This window comes from Taudactylus pleione, unplaced genomic scaffold (genome assembly GCF_031769625.1).
Source record: "Taudactylus pleione unplaced genomic scaffold, aTauple2 ptg001046l, whole genome shotgun sequence".
Lineage (NCBI taxonomy): Eukaryota > Metazoa > Chordata > Amphibia > Anura > Myobatrachidae > Taudactylus > Taudactylus pleione.
The window spans coordinates 583,296-605,323 of record NW_028285447.1 but is presented as its reverse complement, the minus strand read 5'-3'; the positions used below and the strand labels follow the sequence as shown (position 1 = coordinate 605,323).

At 48.7% G+C, this 22,028-nt stretch overlaps 1 protein-coding gene across 1 annotated transcript in view; it reads right to left on the bottom strand.

The window, feature by feature from the left end:
* The window catches only part of MAPKAPK3 (MAPK activated protein kinase 3), a 71,245-nt gene that overhangs the window by 20,129 nt on the left and 29,088 nt on the right, over window positions 1-22,028 (bottom strand). Inside the window, exons 2-3 of the mRNA XM_088461429.1 lie at window positions 13,886-14,025; window positions 6,225-6,289 (exon numbers count right to left, since the gene is read on the bottom strand). Of these exons, the coding sequence (XP_088317555.1) occupies window positions 6,225-6,289; window positions 13,886-14,025 (205 nt within the window). The remainder of the gene's footprint in view (window positions 1-6,224; window positions 6,290-13,885; window positions 14,026-22,028) is intronic.

Below are 22,028 nucleotides of genomic sequence, written 5' to 3'. Positions count from 1 at the left end.
CCACTATACTAGCACCGTCATACCACTATACTAGCACCCTCATACCACTATAGTAGAACCCTCATACTACTATACAAGCACCCTCATACTACTATACTAGCACCCTCATACCACTATATTGGCACCCTCATCCTACTATACTAGCACCCTCATACCACTATACTAGCAGCCTCATACCACTATATTGGCACCCTCAGACTACTATACTAGCACCCTCATACCACTATAGTAGAACCCTCATACTACTATACTAGCATCCTCATACCACTATACTAGCAACCTCATACCACTTTACTAGCACCCTCATACCACTATACTAGAATCCTCATACTACTATACTAGCACCCTCATACCACTATAGTAGAACCCTCATACCACTATATTGGCACCCTCATACTACTATACTAGCACCCTCATACTACTATACTAGCATCCTCATACTACTATATTAGCACCCTCATACCACTGTACTAGCACCCTCATACCACTATAATAGCACTCTCATACCACTATATTAACACCCTCATACTACTATACTAACACCCTCATACCACTATATTGGAACCCTCATACTACTATACTAGCACCCTCATACCACAATACTAGCACCCTCATACCACTATACTAGCACCCTCATACTACTATACTAGCACCCTCATACCACTATATTGGCACCCTCATACCACTATACTGGCACCCTCATACCACTATACTGGCATCCTCATACCACTATACTAGTATCCTCATACCACTATACTAGTATCCTCATACCACTATACTAGCACCCTCATACCACTATATTGGCACCCTCATACCACTATACTAGCACCCTCATACCACTATACTAGCACCCTCATACCACATCACTAGCACCCTCATACCACATTACTAGCACCCTCATACCACATTACTAGCACCCTCATACTACTATACCAGCACCCTCATACTACTATGCCAGCACCCTCATACCACTATACTAGCACCCTCATACCACTATACTAGCACCCTCATACCACTTTACTAGCACCCTCATACCACTATACTAGTATCCTCATACTACTATACTAGTATCCTCATACCACTATACTAGCACCCTCATACCACTATACTGGCACCCTCATACCACTATACTAGCACCCTCATACCACATCACTAGCACCCTCATACCACATTACTAGCACCCTCATACTACTATACCAGCACCCTCATACTACTATGCCAGCACCCTCATAGTACTATACTAACACCATGATACCACTATACTAGCACCCTCATACCACTTTACTAGCACCCTCATACCACTATACTAGTATCCTCATACTACTATACTAGTATCCTTATACCACTATATTGGCACCCTCATACTACTATACTAGCATCCTCATACCACTATACAAGCACCCTCATACTACTATACTAGCATCCTCATACCACTATACTAGCATCCTCATACCACTATACTAGCACCCTCATACCACTATACTGGCACCCTCATACCACTATACTGGCACCCTCATACCACTATACTGGCACCCTCATACCACTATACTGGCACCCTCATACCACTATACTAGCACCCTCATAATATTATACTAGCACCCTCATAGTACTATACTAGCACCCTCATACTACTATACTAGCACCCTCATACTACTATACTAGCACCCTCATACCACTATATTAGCACCCTCATACCACTATACTTGCACCCTCATACCACTATACTAGCACCCTCATACCACTATACTAGCACCCTCATAGTACTATACTAGCACCCTGATACCACTATACCAGCACCCTCATACTACTATACCAGCACCCTCATACTACTATACTAACACCATGATACCACTATACTAGCACCCTCATACCACTTTACTAGCACCCTCATACCACTATACTAGTATCCTCATACTACTATACTAGTATCCTCATACCACTATACTAGCACCCTCATACCACTATATTGGCACCCTCATACTACTATACTAGCACCCTCATACCACTATACCAGCACCCTCATACTACTATACTAGCACCCTCATACCACTATATTGGCACCCTCATACCACTATACTGGCACCCTCATACCACTATACTGGCATCCTCATACCACATTACTAGCACCCTCATACTACTATACCAGCACCCTCATACTACTATGCCAGCACCCTCATACTACTATACTAACACCATGATACCACTATACTAGCACCCTCATACCACTTTACTAGCACCCTCATACCACTATACTAGTATCCTCATACTACTATACTAGTATCCTCATACCACTATACTAGCACCCTCATACCACTATATTGGCACCCTCATACTACTATACTAGCATCCTCATACCACTATACAAGCACCCTCATACTACTATACTAGCATCCTCATACCACTATACTAGCATCCTCATACCACTATACTAGCACCCTCATACCACTATACTGGCACCCTCATACCACTATACTGGCACCCTCATACCACTATACTGGCACCCTCATACCACTATACTGGCACCCTCATACCACTATACTGGCACCCTCATACTACTATACTAGCACCCTCATAATACTATACTAGCACCCTCATAATATTATACTAGCACCCTCATAGTACTATACTAGCACCCTCATACTACTATACTAGCACCCTCATACTACTATACTAGCATCCTCATACTACTATACTAGCAGCCTCATACCACTATATTAGCACCCTCATACCACTATATTAGCACCCTCATACCACTATACTAGCACCCTCATACCACTATACTAGCACCCTCATACCACTATACTAGCACCCTCATAGTACTATACTAGCACCCTGATACCACTATACTAGCACCCTCATACCACTATACTAGCACCCTCATACTACTATACCAGCACCCTCATACTACTTTGCCAGCACCCTCATACTACTATACTAACACCATGATACCACTATACTAGCACCCTCATACCACTTTACTAGCACCCTCATACCACTATACTAGTATCCTCATACTACTATACTAGTATCCTCATACCACTATACTAGCACCCTCATACCACTATATTGGCACCCTCATACCACTATACTGGCACCCTCATACCACTATACTAGCACCCTCATACCACTATACTAGCATCCTCATACCACTATACTAGCATCCTCATACCACTATACTAGCAACCTCATACCACTATACTAGCACCCTCATACCACTATACTGGCACCCTCATACCACTATACTGGCACCCTCATACCACTATACTAGCACCCTCATACTACTATATACTAGAATCCTCATACCACTATAATAGCACCCTCATACCACTATAATAGCACCCTCATACCACTATATTAACACCCTCATACTACTATACTAGCACCCTCATACTACTAACACCCTCATACTACTATACTAGCACCCTCATACCACTATACTAGCACCCTCATACCACTATACTAGCACCCTCATACTACTATACTAGCACCCTCATACCACTATATTGGCACCCTCTTACCACTATACTAGCACCCTCTTACCACTATACTAGCACCCTCATACCACTATACTAGCATCCTCATACCACTATACTAGTATCCTCATACCACTATACTAGTATCCTCATACCACTATACTAGTATCCTCATACCACTATACTAGCACCCTCATACCACTATATTGGCACCCTCATACCACTATACTGGCACCCTCATACCACTATAGTAGAACCCTCATACTACTATACTAGCATCCTCATACTACTATACTAGCACCCTCATACTACTATACTAGCACCCTCATACCACAATACTAGTATCCTCATACTACTATACTAGCACCCTCATACCACTATACTAGCACCCTCATACCACTATACTAGCACCCTCATACTACTATACTAGCACCCTCATACCACTATACTAGCACCCACATACCACTATACTAGCACCCACATACCACTATACTGGCACCCTCATACCACTATACTGGTACCCTCATACCACTATACTGGTACCCTCATACCGCTATACTAGCACCCTCATACCACTATACTTGCACCCTCATACTACTATACTAGCATCCTCATACTACATCACTAGCACCCTCATACCACATTACTAGCACCCTCATACTACTATACCAGCACCCTCATACTACTATGCCAGCACCCTCATACTACTATACTAACACCATGATACCACTATACTAGCACCCTCATACCACTATACTAGCATCCTCATACTACTATACTAGCACCCTCATACCACTATATTAGCATCCTCATACCACTATATTAGCACCCTCATACCACTATACTAGCACCCTCATACCACTATACTAGCACCCTGATACCACTATACTAGCACCCTCATACCACTATACCAGCACCCTCATACTACTATACCAGCACCCTCATACTACTATGCCAGCACCCTCATACTACTATACTAACACCATGATACCACTATACTAGCACCCTCATACCACTTTACTAGCACCCTCATACCACTATACTAGTATCCTCATACTACTATACTAGTATCCTCATACCACTATACTAGCACCCTCATACCACTATACTAGCACCCTCATACCATTCTACTAGCACCCATACTACTATACTAGCACCTTCATACCACTATACTAGCACCCTCATACCACTATATTAGCACCCTCATACCACTATATTAGCACCCTCATACCACTATACTAGCACCCTCATACCACTATACTAGCACCCTCATACCACTATACTAGCACCCTCATACTACTATACTAGCACCCTTATAGTACTATACTAGCACCCTTATAGTACTATACTAGCACACTGATACTACTATACTAGCACACTGATACTACTATACTAGCACCCTCATACTACTATACTAGCACCCTCATACTACTATACTAGCACCCTCATACTACTATACTAGCACTCTCATAGTACTATACTAGCACCCTCATACTACTATACTAGCACCCTCATACTACTATACTAGCACCCTCATACCACTATATTAGCACCCTCATACCACTATACTAGCACCCTCATACCACTATACTAGCACCCTCATACACTACTATACTAGCACCCTCATACCACTATACTAGCACCCATACTACTATACTAGCACCCTCATACTACTATACTAGCACCCTCATACCACAATATTAGCACCCTCATACCACTATACTAGCACCCTCATACTACTATACTAGCACCCTCATACCACTATACTAGCATCCTCATAGTACTATACTAGCACCCTGATACTACTATACTAGCACCCCACTACCACCCCTTTCAATAAAACAATTAACTTCTCTTCAAAACGCAGTGACTGTTGGGACATGAAGACTGATTATTTTATGTGGCACTTTGTGTGAGTTTCTACCTGCCCAGCGGCAATACACCCCAATATTATCCCTCTCCCCCTCTATCTCACTCCAATAATCTGGCTCCACAATAGCCCAGTGCTGCAAAGGAGAAGTTTCTGCCACTGCCTGATATCTACTAACCTCACAGCACAAGTGCGGTGACACTGAAATAGGGAGGAGCCGGGTGACGTAGTACCTCCTCCCGTAGCCCCTTAGTGTTGCTATGGGATCCAGTTATATAGGGTCTCATTCAGACCCGGTCGCAAGCACCAATGTGCTCGCAACCGGGTCGATAGTTAGCCTTGCGCACACGCAGCGGCCGCACTGCGCGTGCGCAAGCCCCGGAGCGAGAGAGAAACTCCCTTGCTCCGAAGCTCTCTACAAAAGGGGCGGCTGTTGATGTTGAAGCTCCCTGGGGCTTGCGGCTGCTGAGACCCAACCTTAGGGTCTCGTCGCAAGCCCCGATGGTCTCGATGGTGTTCACCATCGCGACCATAAACCTAGGCGTTTGTTAAGCTGTGAGTGGTAACCCACAGCTTAGCTAGCGACCAGGAGGCCGCACTAAAAAAAAAGAAGCGCCTGGCCTCATTCTGAACCAGCGCTCGCTTCTTGCGAGCGCCTCCGAATGAGGGCCATAGTGTCCTGCCCCTGCCTCACTCTGCTCCTGCCCTATGCCAGCGCAAACTCCGTCATCTTGTTGTGGCCAATATCTAGGCTATTTGGACTAACCTTGTGTTACTTGTTTTGCACCACAGAACCCATCCTGGCATTATATCAGCTACATTAACATCGGTAACGAGCCATAAACCAACCATCTACAAAGAAGCGCAGACAGTATTCTCACCTCGCTCAGTAAACGCCTGGTCTCCCCTCTGCTGGATGCGAGTGAACAGCTCCCCACCCTGCATACTGACACACAGACAAAGGACAGATCAATGTATGTACATAGAGAGCGCCGGTCACCGCCACACAACGGAGGTAGAGCCTGTATGTAACTTGTCAGTTTAATAGGAACCAGAATTTCATCGATGTAACCAGGTCTCTGTAAATGACCAATAAACCCTCATATTTACCAGCCCATTACTGACTGTTGAACACATCCACCCCACCCCCACCACACACACACACACACACACACACACACACACACACACACACACACACACACACACACACACACACACACACCACACACACATACCATTTTTATGCCAAATGGTATCTGAAAGCAGAGACTGCAGCAACTTGAGCTGCTGTGACATCACTGGCCCTGTCAACCAATCCACACTGTGCATTACTGCTCCTCCCCCCTAACATGGCAGTCTGCTGCAGGGGAGTGAGAGTACAACAGATTTAATGTAAATAGTCCATTTATTCTATGTTAATCTAGCTCAGTAATAAAGAACCTGTGATATATATATGAAGACAAGTGAGTTCTAACAACATGTATAATATGTATCTACTGCCTCCCACTATATAGTATAGTATATAGTATATTCCCTTTTATTAACTTCCTTAACATCTATGTATTTATTTACATGCATACATGTATATATCATTATTATCTTTATATGGCACCACAAGGGGTTAGCAGCGCCTTACAAAGTACATAGACAGAAACAGTATGAACAAAACAAGAAAAAAGTGATTTACAGTACAGAACATGGCAGAACCTGTATATTGTATATAAACATTGCTGTCAGTGGTCATAATACCCAAATACGCAGCAGGGCAGCAGAACCCAAGGGTTTGGTGCTGGCAGTGGGGAGGATATGAAGGTATATATCGGGGAAGAAAAAAAACATCAGGGAAGAGGGCCCTGCTCGTGAGAGCTTATAGTCTAAAGGGTAGGGGCAGACAGACAGAGGTGACACAGAGGGGAGAGACAGTGTGAGGTGCATAGAGAGGGGGGTTAGGATGAGAGCTTACACACTATAAGGGAGGGGCAGACAGACAGACAGGGGCGCCACAGAGCGGAGAGACAATTAGTGTGGAGCATAGAGAGGGGGTTAGGATGAGAGCTTACACACTATAGGGGAGGGGCAGACAGACAGGAGTAACACAGAGGGGAGAGTCAGTGAGTGAGGAGCATAGAGAGGGGGCTTAGGATGAGATCTTACACTCTATAGGGGAGGTGCAGACAGACAGGGGTGACACAGAGAGGAGAGTCAGTGAGTGAGGAGCATAGAGAGGGGGGTTAGGATGAGAGCTTACACACTATAGGGGAGGGGCAGACAGACAGGGGTGACACAGAGGGGAGAGACAGTGAGTGAGGAGCATAGAGAGGTGGGTTAGGACGAGATCTTACACTCTATAGGGGAGGGGCAGACAGACAGGAGTGACACAGAGGGGAGAGACAGTGAGTGAGGAGCATAGAGAGGGGGTTAGGATGAGAGCTTACACTATAGGGGAGGGGCAGACAGACAGGAGTGACACAGAGGAGAGAGCCAGTGAGTGAGGAGCATAGAGAGGTGGGTTAGGATGAGAGCTTACACACTATAGGGGAGGGGCAGACAGACAGGGGTGACACAGAGGGGAGAGACAGTGAGTGAGGAGCATAGAGAGGTGGGTTAGGATGAGAGCTTACACACTATAGGGGAGGGGCAGACAGACAGGGGTGACACAGAGGGGAGAGACAGTGAGTGAGGAGCATAGAGAGGGGGGTTAGGATGAGAGCTTACAGTCTATAGGGGAGGGGCAGACAGACAGGAGTGACACAGAGGGGAGAGACAGTGAGTGAGGAGCATAGAGAGGGGGTTAGGATGAGAGCTTACACTCTATAGGGGAGGGACAGACAGACAGGGGTGACACAGAGGGGAGAGACAGTGAGTGAGGAGCATAGAGAGGGGGGTTAGGATGAGAGCTTACAGTCTATAGGGGAGGGGCAGACAGACAGGAGTGACACAGAGGGGAGAGACAGTGAGTGAGGAGCATAGAGAGGGGGTTAGGATGAGAGCTTACACTCTATAGGGGAGGGGCAGACAGACAGGGGTGACACAGAGGGGAGAGACAGCGAGTAAGGAGCATAGAGAGGGGGGTTAGGATGAGAGCTTACAGTCTATAGGGGAGGGACAGACAGACAGGAGTGACACAGAGGGGAGAGATAGTGAGTGAGGAGCATAGAGAGGGGGGTTAGGATGAGAGCTTACAGTCTATAGGGGAGGGGCAGACAGACAGGAGTGACACAGAGGGGAGAGACAGTGAGTGAGGAGCATAGAGAGGGGGGTTAGGATGAGAGCTTACAGTCTATAGGGGAGGGGCAGACAGACAGGAGTGACACAGAGGGGAGAGGTAGTGAGTGAGGAGCATAGAGAGGGGGGTTAGGATGAGAGCTTACAGTCTATAGGGGAGGGGCAGACAGACAGGAGTGACACAGAGGGGAGAGACAGTGAGTGAGGAGCATAGAGAGGGGGGTTAGGATGAGAGCTTACACTCTATAGGGGAGGGGCAGACAGACAGGAGTGACACAGAGGGGAGAGACAGTGAACAACAAGCATGGATATTTCTATAAATTATATATACTGTATATCCTGATTTATAAAGTGATTGCGACATAGGGATAAAATGACAGGTGACAAGTAAATACCTGTCGTTAATATTAAATTGAGGCTTGTGAGCAGGAGCGGTGTAACCAGTAATACAGGTAACATGCGCAGCGTTCCCAGTGCTCCCAGCTGCCCCTGACGCTCTATGCTGTATGATGGCCTCAGCTGGAGGATTACTGAGTGGCTGAGTATTATAGGAGATGAATTATGGGGACTGTCTGTCCCTAGATTTTTACTACTCTATGATGACATTAATCCCTATGTATACATCAGCCTTAGGCATTATGTGGCTCTCATCAGTTGTAGAACTACAAGTCTCAGCATAGCTAGTCAGGAGATCCACAGGTTGTGATTTATTATTAGTATCCATTATTTATATGGCGCCACAAGGGGGACGCAGCGCCTCACACAGTACATGTATACAAATGAGCAAACAAGAAAACAGGGACTTACAGTACAATACAGTGCAGGACAGGACGTGGTTTATACACATTGCTGCAATAGCGATCATCACACTCACATAAGAAGCCGGGTGTCAGCAACCAAGTGTTAGGTGCCCTTGTGGGGAGTTAGGAGTACACCCCAGACTCTCAAACTCGGTCCTCAGGACCCCAAACAGTGCATGTTTTCCAGGTCTCCTCACAGAATCACGAGTTAAATAATTAGTTCTGGATCTTTTAAAATGTATAGTCAGGTTGTGCAGTCCAGAAATCTTTTCCATATGACCTGGGAAATGTGTCAGTGAGTAATGACTACACCTGTGCTCCTGCTGTGTAACCTGGGAAATGTGTCAGTGAGTAATGAATACACCTGTGCTCCTGCTGTGTGACCTGGGAAATGTGTCAGTGAGTAATGACTACACCTGTGCTCCTGCTGGGTGACCTGGGAAATGTGTCAGAGAGTAATGAGTACACCTGTGCAGCTGCTGGGTGACCTGGGAAATGTGTCAGTGAGTAATGAATACACCTGTGCACCTGCTGGGTGACCTGGGAAATGTGTCAGTGAGTAATGAATACACCTGTGCTCCTGCTGTGTGACCTGGGAAATGTGTCAGTGAGTAATGAATACACCTGTGCTCCTGCTGGGTGACCTGGGAAATGTGTCAGTGAGTAATGAATACACCTGTGCTCCTGCTGGGTGACCTGGGAACTGTGTCAGTGAGTAATGAATACACCTGTGCACCTGCTGGGTGACCTGGGAAATGTGTCAGTGAGTAATGAGTACACCTGTGCACCTGCTGGGTGACCTGGGAAACGTGTCGGTGAGTTATGAATACACCTGTGCTCCTGCTGGGTGACCTGGGAAATGTGTCAGTGAGTAATGAATACACCTGTGCTCCTGCTGTGTAACCTGGGAAATGTGTCAGTGAGTAATGATTACACCTGTGCTCCTGCTGGGTAACCTGGGAAATGTGTCAGTGAGTAATGATTACACCTGTGCTCCTGCTGGGTGACCTGGGAAATGTGTCAGTGAGTAATGAATACACCTGTGCTCCTGCTGGGTGACCTGGGAAATGTGTCAGTGAGTAAAGAATACACCTGTGCTCCTGCTGGGTGACCTGGGAAATGTGTCAGTGAGTAATGATTACACCTGTGCTCCTGCTGTGTAACCTGGGAAATGTGTCAGTGAGTAATGAATACACCTGTTCTCCTGCTGGGTGACCTGGGAAATGTGTCAGTGAGTAATGAATACACCTGTGCTCCTGCTGTGTGACCTGGGAAATGTGTCAGTGAGTAATGATTACACCTGTGCACCTGCTGGGTGACCTGGGAAATGTGTCAGTGAGTAATGAATACACCTGTGCACCTGCTGGGTGACCTGGGAAATGTGTCAGTGAGTAATGATTACACCTGTGCTCCTGCTGGGTGACCTGGGAAATGTGTCAGTGAGTAATGAATACACCTGTGCACCTGCTGGGTGACCTGGGAAATGTGTCAGTGAGTAATGAGTACACCTGTGCTCCTGCTGTGTAACCTGGGAAATGTGTCAGTGAGTAATGAATACACCTGTGCTCCTGCTGGGTGACCTGGGAAATGTGTCAGTGAGTAATGAGTACACCTGTGCTCCTGCTGGGTGACCTGGGAAATGTGTCAGTGAGTAATGAATACACCTGTGCTCCTGCTGGGTGACCTGGGAAATGTGTCAGTGAGTAATGATTACACCTGTGCTCCTGCTGTGTAACCTGGGAAATGTGTCAGTGAGTAATGAATACACCTGTTCTCCTGCTGGGTGACCTGGGAAATGTGTCAGTGAGTAATGAATACAACTGTGCTCCTGCTGTGTGACCTGGGAAATGTGTCAGTGAGTAATGATTACACCTGTGCACCTGCTGGGTGACCTGGGAAATGTGTCAGTGAGTAATGAATACACCTGTGCACCTGCTGGGTGACCTGGGAAATGTGTCAGTGAGTAATGATTACACCTGTGCTCCTGCTGGGTGACCTGGGAAATGTGTCAGTGAGTAATGAATACACCTGTGCACCTGCTGGGTGACCTGGGAAATGTGTCAGTGAGTAATGAGTACACCTGTGCTCCTGCTGTGTAACCTGGGAAATGTGTCAGTGAGTAATGAATACACCTGTGCTCCTGCTGGGTGACCTGGGAAATGTGTCAGTGAGTAATGAGTACACCTGTGCACCTGCTGTGTAACCTGGGAAATGTGTCAGTGAGTAATGAATACACCTGTGCTCCTGCTGGGTGACCTGGGAAATTTATTTATATATATTATTGATGATTTGGAGTTGTGCACCTGTGATTTTCTGTTTCTGTGCCTGCAATTAGTCTCATCAGGTAGCACCTCCCATCATATATATATAGTCAGGTTGTGCAGTCCAGAAATCTTTTCCATATGCTCCATTTAATGTGCTTTATTGCACATCTGAGGGAAAGGAGATGCCCTCATTCTGGACTAGCACCCTACCTTATTGGTTTAAAAGCATGTAGTATGGTAATGTATATGCACACTGTATTAGGCACAATTCTAGGTAAGTCCTACAAGTTATATACTGTAGTGCAATTTTGGTTCATTTTTGGGGCGTGGGTCCCCCTGGATTGCGTTGGTTGAGGTGTCTCAGGGCACCGCATTATAACACATTTTCCTTTATAACACATTTTAACCCTTCACTGTGTGTGTTTAATATATATGTACTTCACTTTTTTATTTTCATTCTTTATATGCAGCTGCAGCTGCTCCTAACTATCTCTTTACACTGCACTTTTCTTACTATGGTGGTGCCCTGGGGCAGCTTAGCTGGGCCGGTTTTGGGGGGTCCTGCGCTCTGGATTTGAACCTTAGTATGTTAGGGACCTACCCGAAAGAGGTTACCTGGATATGGTGGGTAGGCCCATAACCTTGGCCATGATTATGCTAAAAACCTCTATTGATTGCAACATTTTATTGCATTTATCTATATTATTAATAATTTGGAGTTGTGCACCTGAGATTTGTCTGTTTCTGTGCCTGCAATTAGTCTCATCAGGTAGCACCTCCCATTACATATATAGTCAGGTTGTGCAGTCCAGAAATCTTTTCCATATGACCTGGGAAATGTGTCAGTGAGTAATGAATACACCTGTGCACCTGCTGGGTGACCTGGGAAATGTGTCAGTGAGTAATGAATACACCTGTGCTCCTGCTGGGTGACCTGGGAAATGTGTCAGTGAGTAATGAATACACCTGTGCTCCTGCTGGGTGACTTAGGCAATGTGTCAGTGAGTAATGAGTACACCTGTGCTCCTGCTGGGTGACCTGGGAAACGTGTCAGTGAGTAATGAATACACCTGTGCTCCTGCTGGGTGACCTGGGAAATGTGTCAGTGAGTAATGAGTACACCTGTGCTCCTGCTGGGTGACCTGGGAAACGTGTCAGTGAGTAATGAATACACCTGTGCTCCTGCTGGGTGACCTGGGAAATGTGTCAGTGAGTAATGAATACACCTGTGCTCCTGCTGGGTGACCTGGGAAATGTGTCAGTGAGTAATGACTACACCTGTGCACCTGCTGGGTGACCTGGGAAATGTGTCAGTGAGTAATGAATACACCTGTGCTCCTGCTGGGTGACTTAGGCAATGTGTCAGTGAGTAATGAGTACACCTGTGCACCTGCTGGGTGACCTGGGAAATGTGTCAGTGAGTAATGAGTACACCTGTGCACCTGCTGGGTGACCTGGGAAATGTGTCAGTGAGTAATGAATACACCTGTGCACCTGCTGGGTGACCTGGGAAATGTGTCAGTGAGTAATGAATACACCTGTGCTCCTGCTGTGTGACCTGGGAAATGTGTCAGTGAGTGATGACTACACCTGTGCTCCTGCTGTGTGACTTAGGCAATGTGTCAGTGAGTAATGAGTACACCTGTGCACCTGCTGGGTGACCTGGGAAATGTGTCAGTGAGTAATGAGTACACCTGTGCACCTGCTGGGTGACCTGGGAAATGTGTCAGTGAGTAATGAATACACCTGTGCTCCTGCTGTGTGACTTAGGCAATGTGTCAGTGAGTAATGAGTACACCTGTGCTCCTGCTGGGTGACCTGGGAAACGTGTCAGTGAGTAATGACTACACCTGTGCTCCTGCTGGGTGACCTGGGAAACGTGTCAGTGAGTAATGAATACACCTGTTCTCCTGCTGGGTGACCTGGGAAATGTGTCAGTGAGTAATGAGTACACCTGTGCACCTGCTGGGTGACCTGGGAAATGTGACCTGTGTGGGGTCCTGAGGACAGAGTTTGAGAACCTCTGATGTAGACGATGGTATGTGTGAGGGAAGGAGAAGCACATACTGTAGTATCAGATTCCAGTTTCTGTCTTGTGTCCAGGCTTGTTAGTGATGGTAACAGGTGCTCTGTAGCTCTATAAGTGCATCACTATAATGGTGTTCCCATACGTCTCCCTCGCAGCACCTATACCTCTCGCTACATGTATGTGTGCTCCTGTCATATGTAGTGGGTCGCGTGTTATCATACCATTCCATGACAATGAGCAGACATCGCTTCCCTCGGTGTATGTTCTCGTACACATCCAGCACAGGCACGATGTGGGGTCCCCCTGAGGCTCTAGTGTGGTACTCCAACTCTCGCCGAGATTTGGGGCTGTCGCTGAGAATCTGGGGATGACAGGCAGAGGGGTCATCAGTCTGCTGGGAGATCAGACAACTGTGTGACCTGCACAATATACAGTGGGGCAAAAAAGTATATGGACAGCCACCGATTGTGCAAGTTTTGTACTTTAAAAGATGAGAGAGGTCTGTAATTTCCAGCATAGGTGCACTTCAACTGTGAGAGACAGAATCAGAACAAAAAAATCCGGAAATCACATTGTATGATTTTTAAACAATTTATTTGTATATTCTTGTCGAAAATAAATATTTGGACAATCAAAACGTTTAACTCAATACTTTGTAAAGTAACCTCGGTCGGCGATTACAGAGGTCAAATGTTTCCTGTAGTTCTTGACCAGGTTTGCACACCCTGCAGCTGGTATTGTGGCCCAATCTTCAATGCAGATCTTCTCTAGATGTGTCATGTTTTGGGGCTGTCACCGGGCAACACGGACTTTCAACTCCCTCCACAGATTTTCTATTGGGTTGAGGTCTGGAGACTGGCTAGGCCAATCCAGGACCTTGAAATGCTTCTTATGGAGCCACTCCTTACTTGCCCGGGCAGTGTGTTTGGGGTCATTGTCATGCTGGAAGACCCAATCACGTTGCATCTTCAATGCTCTTACTGAGGGAAGGAGGTTTTTCCCCAAAATGTCACGATACATGGCCCCATTCATCCTCTCCGTAATACGGATCAGTCGTCCTGTCCCCTTTACAGAAAAGCATCCCCAAAGCATGATGTTTCCCCCAACATGCTTCACAGTGGGTATGGTGTTTTTGGGATGCCACTCATCATTCTTCTCCCTCCAAACACGGCGTGTGGAGTTTATACCAAAAAGTTATATTTTGGTCTCATCTGACCACATGACATTCTCCCAATCCTCCTCTGGATCATCCAGATGGTCACGGGTAAACTTTAGACGGGCCTGGACATGTCCTGGCTTAAGCAGGGGGACCTTTCGGGCGCTGCAGGATTTTAATCCATGACGACGTAGTGTGTTACTAATGGTAACCTTTGTGACTGTGGTCCCTGCTCTCTTGAGGTCATTGACCAGGGCCCCCCCATGTAGTTCTGGGCTGATCCCTCACTGTTCTAAAGATCATTGATACCCCATGAGGTGAGATCTTGCATGGAGCCCCTGGTCGAGGGAGATTGTCAGTGATCTTGTATTTCTTCAATTTTTTAATAATTGCGCCAACAGTTGATCTCTTCTCACCAAGCTGCTTGCCTATTGACGAGTAGCTCATCCCAGCCTTGTGCAGGTCTACAATTTTGTCCCTGGTGTCCTTAGACAGCTCTCTGGTCTTGGCCACGGTGGAGAGGTTGCAGTCTGACTGTTTGAGGGTGTGGACAGGTGACTTTTATACAGTTAACCAGTTCAAACAGGTGCCATTAATACAGGTAACGAGTGGAGGATAGATGAGCTTCTTAAAGAAGAAGTAACAGGTCTGTGAAAGCCAGAATTCTTGCTGGTTGGTAGATATCCAAATATTTATTTTCCACAAGAATATACAAATAAATTGTTTAAAAATCCTACAATGTGATTTCCGGAATTTTTTGTTCCGATTCTGTCTCTCACAGTTAAAGTGCACCTATGATGTAAATTACAGACCTCTCTCATCTTTTATAGTGCAACAACTTGCAGAATCGGTGGCTGTCCAAATACTTTTTTGCCCCACTGTACATGTGACACCACAGAAGAGCAGAGGCACACAATATCCCTGGCACACAATATCCCTGGCACACAATATCCCTGGCACACAATATCCCTGGCACACTATATCCCTGGCACACTATATCCCTGGCACACTATATCCCTGGCACACTATATCCCTGGCACACTATATCCCTGGCACACTATATCCCTGGCACACTATATCCCTGGCACACTATATCCCTGGCACACAATATCCCTGACACACAATATCCATGGCACACAATATCCATGGCACACAATATCCCGGCACACATTATTCTGGCACCTGCTCATCCATAATGGTAATAGTTCAGGAGTGTGGTGATAGGCTATGTCACAGCCCAGCTCCACATTCCCAAGAAGGGACGAGTGTCGGGGGCGCCTTACTGAGAGATGCTCGGCTGGCCCTGATCTAAGGATCTCCACATTCCCAAGTAGGGACGAGTGTCGGAGGGCGCCTTACTGAGAGAAGCTCGGCTGGCCCTGATCGTGGGATCTCCACATTCCCAAGTAGGGAGGAGTGTCGGGGGCGCCTTACTGAGAGACTCTTGGCTGGCCCTGATCGTGGGATCTCCACATTCCCAAGTAGGGAGGAGTGTCGGGGGCGCCTTACTGAGAGACGCTCGGCTGGCCCTGATCGTGGGATCTCAACATTCCCAAGTAGGGACGAGAGTCGGGGGCGCCTTACTGAGAGATGCTCGGCTGGCCCTGATCGTGGGATCTCCACATTCCCAAGTAGGGACGAGTGTCGGGGGCGCCTTACTGAGAGACGCTTGGCTGGCTCTGATCTAAGGATCTCCACATTCCCAAGTAGGGTCGAGTGTCGGGGGCGCCTTACTGAGAGACGCTCGGCTGGCCCTGATCGTGGGATCTCCACACTCCCAAGTAGGGACGAGTGTCGGGGGCGCCTTACTGAGAGACACTCGGCTGGCCCTGATCGTGGGATCTCCACACTCCCAAGAAGGGAGGAGTGTTTGGCGCGCCTTACTGAGAGGTGCTCGGCTGGCCCTGATCTAAGCATCTCCACACTCCCAAGAAGGGACGAGTGTCGGGGGTGCCTTACTGAGATACGCTGGGCTGGCCCTGATCGTGGGATCTCCACATTCCCAAGTAGGGACGAGTGTCGGGGGCACCTTACTGAGAGACACTCGGCTGGCCCCGATCGTGGGATCTCCACATTCCCAAGTAGGGGCGAGTGTCGGGGGCGCCTTACTGAAAGACGCTCGGCTGGCCCTGATCTAAGGATCTCCACATTCCCAAGAAGGAACGAGTGTCAGGGGCACCTTACTGAGAGACGCTGGGCTGGCCCTGATCGTGGGATCTCCACACTCCCAAGAAGGGATGAGTGTCAGGGGCACCTTACTGAGAGACGCTGGGCTGGCCCTGATCGTGGGATCTCCACACTCCCAAGAAGGGACAAGTGTCGGGGGCGCCTTACTGAGAGACGCTGGGCTGGCCCTGATCGTGGGATCTCCACACTCCCAAGAAGGGACAAGTGTCGGGGGCGCCTTACTGAGAGACACTCGACTGGCCCTGATCATGGGATCTCCACATTCCCAAGAAGGGACGAGTGTCGGGGGCGCCTTACTGAGAGATGCTCGGCTGGCCCTGATCTAAGGATCTCCACATTCCCAAGTAGGGAGGAGTGTCGGGGGCGCCTTACTGAGAGAAGCTCGGCTGGCCCTGATCGTGGGATCTCCACATTCCCAAGTAGGGAGGAGTGTCGGGGGCGCCTTACTGAGAGACGCTCGGCTGGCCCTGATCGTGGGATCTCCACATTCCCAAGTAGGGAGGAGTGTCGGGGGCGCCTTACTGAGAGAAGCTCGGCTGGCCCTGATCGTGGGATCTCCACATTCCCAAGTAGGGAGGAGTGTCAGGGGCGCCTTACTGAGAGACGCTCGGCTGGCCCTGATCATGGGATCTCCACATTCCCAAGTAGGGACGAGTGTTGGGGGCGCCTTACTGAGAGATGCTCGGCTGACCCTGATCAACCACATTCCCAAGTAGGGACGAGTGTCGGGGGCGCCTTACTGAGAGATGCTCGGCTGGCCCTGATCATGGGATCTCCACACTCCCAAGAAGGGAGGAGTGTTGGGGGCGCCTTACTGGGAGGTGCTCAGCTGGCCCTGATCTAAGCATCTCCACACTCCCAAGAAGGGACGAGTGTCGGGGGTGCCTTACTGAGAGACGCTGGGCTGGCCCTGATCGTGGGATCTCCACATTCCCAAGTAGGGACGAGTGTCGGGGGCACCTTACTGAGAGACACTCGGCTGGCCCCGATCGTGGGATCTCCACATTCCCAAGAAGGGGCGAGTGTCGGGGGCGCCTTACTGAAAGACGCTCGGATGGCCCTGATCTAAGGATCTCCACATTCCCAAGAAGGAACGAGTGTCGGGGGCACCTTACTGAGAGACGCTGGGCTGGCCCTGATCGTGGGATCTCCACACTCCCTAGAAGGGACGAGTGTCGGGGGCGCCTTACTGAGAGACGCTGGGCTGGCCCTGATCGTGGGATCTCCACACTCCCAAGAAGGGACGAGTGTCAGGGGCGCCTTGCTGAGAGAGGCTCGGCTGGCCCTGATCTAAGGATCTCCACACTCCCAATTATGGACGAGTGTCAGGGGCGCCTTACTGAGAGACGCTGGGCTGGCCCTGATCGTGGGATCTCCACATTCCCAAGAAGGGACGAGTGTCAGGGGCGCCTTACTGAGAGACGCTGGGCTGGCCCTGATCGTGGGATCTCCACACTCCCAAGAAGGGACGAGTGTCGGGGGCGCCTTACTGAGAGACGCTCGGCTGGCCCTGATCTAAGGATCTCCACACTCCCAAGAAGGGACGAGTGTCAGGGGCGCCTTACTGAGAGACGCTGGGCTGGCCTGATCTAAGGATCTCCACACTCCCAAGTAGGGACGAGTGTCGGGGGCGCCTTACTAAGAGACGCTGGGCTGGCCCTGATCATGGGATCTCCACATTCCCAAGAAGGGACGAGTGTCGGGGGCGCCTTACTGAGAGATGCTCGGCTGGCCCTGATCTAAGGATCTCCACATTCCCAAGTAGGGAGGAGTGTCGGGGGCGCCTTACTGAGAGAAGCTCGGCTGGCCCTGATCGTGGGATCTCCACATTCCCAAGTAGGGAGGAGTGTCGGGGGCGCCTTACTGAGAGACGCTCGGCTGGCCCTGATCGTGGGATCTCCACATTCCCAAGTAGGGAGGAGTGTCGGGGGCGCCTTACTGAGAGAAGCTCGGCTGGCCCTGATCGTGGGATCTCCACATTCCCAAGTAGGGAGGAGTGTCGGGGGTGCCTTACTGAGAGACGCTCGGCTGGCCCTGATCGTGGGATCTCCACATTCCCAAGTAGGGACGAGTGTCGGGGGCGCCTTACTGAGAGATGCTCGGCTGACCCTGATCAACCACATTCCCACGTAGGGACGAGTGTCGGGGGCGCCTTACTGAGAGATGCTCGGCTGGCCCTGATCGTGGGATCTCCACACTCCCAAGAAGGGACGAGTGTCGGGGGCGCCTTGCTGAGAGAGGCTCGGCTGGCCCTGATCTAAGGATCTCCACACTCCCAATTATGGACGAGTGTCAGGGGCGCCTTACTGAGAGACGCTGGGCTGGCCCTGATCATGGGATCTCCACATTCCCAAGAAGGGACGAGTGTCAGGGGCGCCTTACTGAGAGACGCTGGGCTGGCCCTGATCGTGGGATCTCCACACTCCCAAGAAGGGACGAGTGTCGGGGGCGCCTTACTGAGAGACGCTCGGCTGGCCCTGATCTAAGGATCTCCACACTCCCAAGAAGGGACGAGTGTCAGGGGCGCCTTACTGAGAGACGCTGGGCTGGCCTGATCTAAGGATCTCCACACTCCCAAGTAGGGACGAGTGTCGGGGGCGCCTTACTAAGAGACGCTGGGCTGGCCCTGATCGTGGGATCTCCACACTCCCAAGAAGGGACGAGTGTCGGGGGCACCTTACTGAGAGACGCTGGGCTGGCTCTGATCGTGGGTTTGCACCCTTTTCTGTTGGTAAATAAGCCTTTATGAGAATAATGGATACATTAAAAACATTGTAAAATGCTTATAAAGAGAGCACTCATCTCAGCTTGATTGACACGTGTGTGGCGAAGGGTAAATCACTACAAACCACCTGGCCTGCCTACAAATTATTAAAATCCCCTTTTCATACTTCACAGTTCACACTCACTACTAAGCTCCCATTACTACCACTAATAATATTTATTTCCAATTTGACTCTTACCGAAGTCTTCAGTTGCTCTTCAAATACCATCACAACTTAATGTAAGCTAGACAATTCCATTCAATTAGTTATGCAGCATTTATAAAATAATCAAACTTGTCTAGCACGTGAATCTCTTAAGAACACAAAGACAGAACATTATTAAATGGGGTGTAATGAGGATTAATATGTCACCCATTAGATGCATCTAGTTGCCCTTATTATAGACATGTGCAGTGATATATGCCAATATGTACAATTAGTTTTTCCTAAATGAATATACTGTATAACCTTTTGGAAGTGACCACACATGGAGTCTGATTCTGAGTTGAACGAAAAACGCCCATAGATGCATTGAGGGCCTGATTCAGCAGCGATTGGTACTGTGATCGCAGCTGCGAATTAGCACCGAACGCAGCTGCGAAAATAGGCTAATGCTTGTAAAAGCACCGCCAACACAGACGCCCACTGCTGCTTTCTCACATCCGTCCACTGTCGCTCTTCTGTGTAAACATCGGTACAATCGACCACCAAATCTGACCTAGGTGCTAGTCTCTGCGCACACAGTGGGCTCTCATGCTGCATATGCACGCCCAAGAAATGGCGTTCAAATGGACAGGCACGCCTGCTTTTCTTCTACCACTCCAGTCCTCCGTCACCTCCCCCTAACGCTCCTAGCCCGTCACTCACTCTGCGATGCATTCCTCTGTGTGTCCGTAACCGCAGTGCGGCTTATACGCATGCGCAATGCCTAGCAATCGCTCGATCTGCGTACGTAGTTGCATTTGCAATCGCTGCTGGATCAGGGCCTGAGTGCACAAACTAAATGCGTATGTTCCCCCATATGCAGAGTTGTACGCTTCCTTTCAGTGTGCCCGTCCCCTGTCTGCTCGCTTGTTCTGGTACCTGCCATCATCACCATCAGTGTGGAATTACACCAGCCTGTACTTGGTGCTCACGATACGCTTGGAAATGGGACTATTTACGCCTATGTCCAGCTTTCCATTAATGCGCCATCGCTAAACTCTTCCTACGTGCGAACATCCTCTTACTGCCCAGTTACACCTCCTCAGCCACTATTGGAGATAACGCTGCAATGTATATGACTATGCATCGCCCGTACTTGCGTACGTTAGGGTCCGGGGCGTGCGCAGTGCATAAATAAGCACGACACACTGCGCACATGCCTGTACCTTCCACTCTGCATGGGTTCCTATGCCTTTGTATCTACTGGGCCATAAGGACTTATCTCACAGAGACTACATAAACAAGGACTTTATTACAGGACTCAGCAGGGGACCTGGATACAGCCCCTCAGATTAACCCCCGCATTGCTGGCACACAGCTATTTCCGAGCTACTCGTGACCACATTCCTAGGTTCTGTGCCTGACCCCTGATTATGCCATCGTCACGACAATGCAGCACAGAGACAGAATAAAACAACAACCTTATTACTGTATACAAACGTTTGTCCTTCGGCTGCAGAGCTAGCGATCCGCCCTCCACTGTTGTTGGCGAGGGCCTGCCTCGTGCTGTTGCTATGCAAACAATTACTGGAACGGTTATAAAAGCGGTTTAATGGCATTTATACACCGCGGATGCTCCAGGTACATTCTCTGCATATACAGATTGCATATAGCGCTTGGATTCGTGTCTCAGTTTCCATTTCCCCCATTATTAGTCTGTAGCAGCTGTTTCCAGAACCTGAAAACAACCAGGAGGACTAATAACATTACATTTTCCTTCTACATAAGCTGTCACCTGTCCTATCAGATCGAAACGCTCAGCCGCAAACATCTCCGCCGGAGCCCTACTTGGGCAGGTTACAGAGTCCGCCCTAGAAACAGCAATTACAAATGCAGTAAAGGCTAATTGTAGGTATGTTATATTACGCTGTTATATATTATAGTTCATAGTTCATCAATGTGCTTTTAGCCCTCGGCACAACCCGGCGGACGACGACCGTTACATAGGGGCCCATTTGCAATACAATCTGTGCGTTACATTACAAAATGCGATCATAGCGCCGGGATGTATCATCCGGCACCCGCAGGGACAGGGGTTCCGGAAGGCGCCCG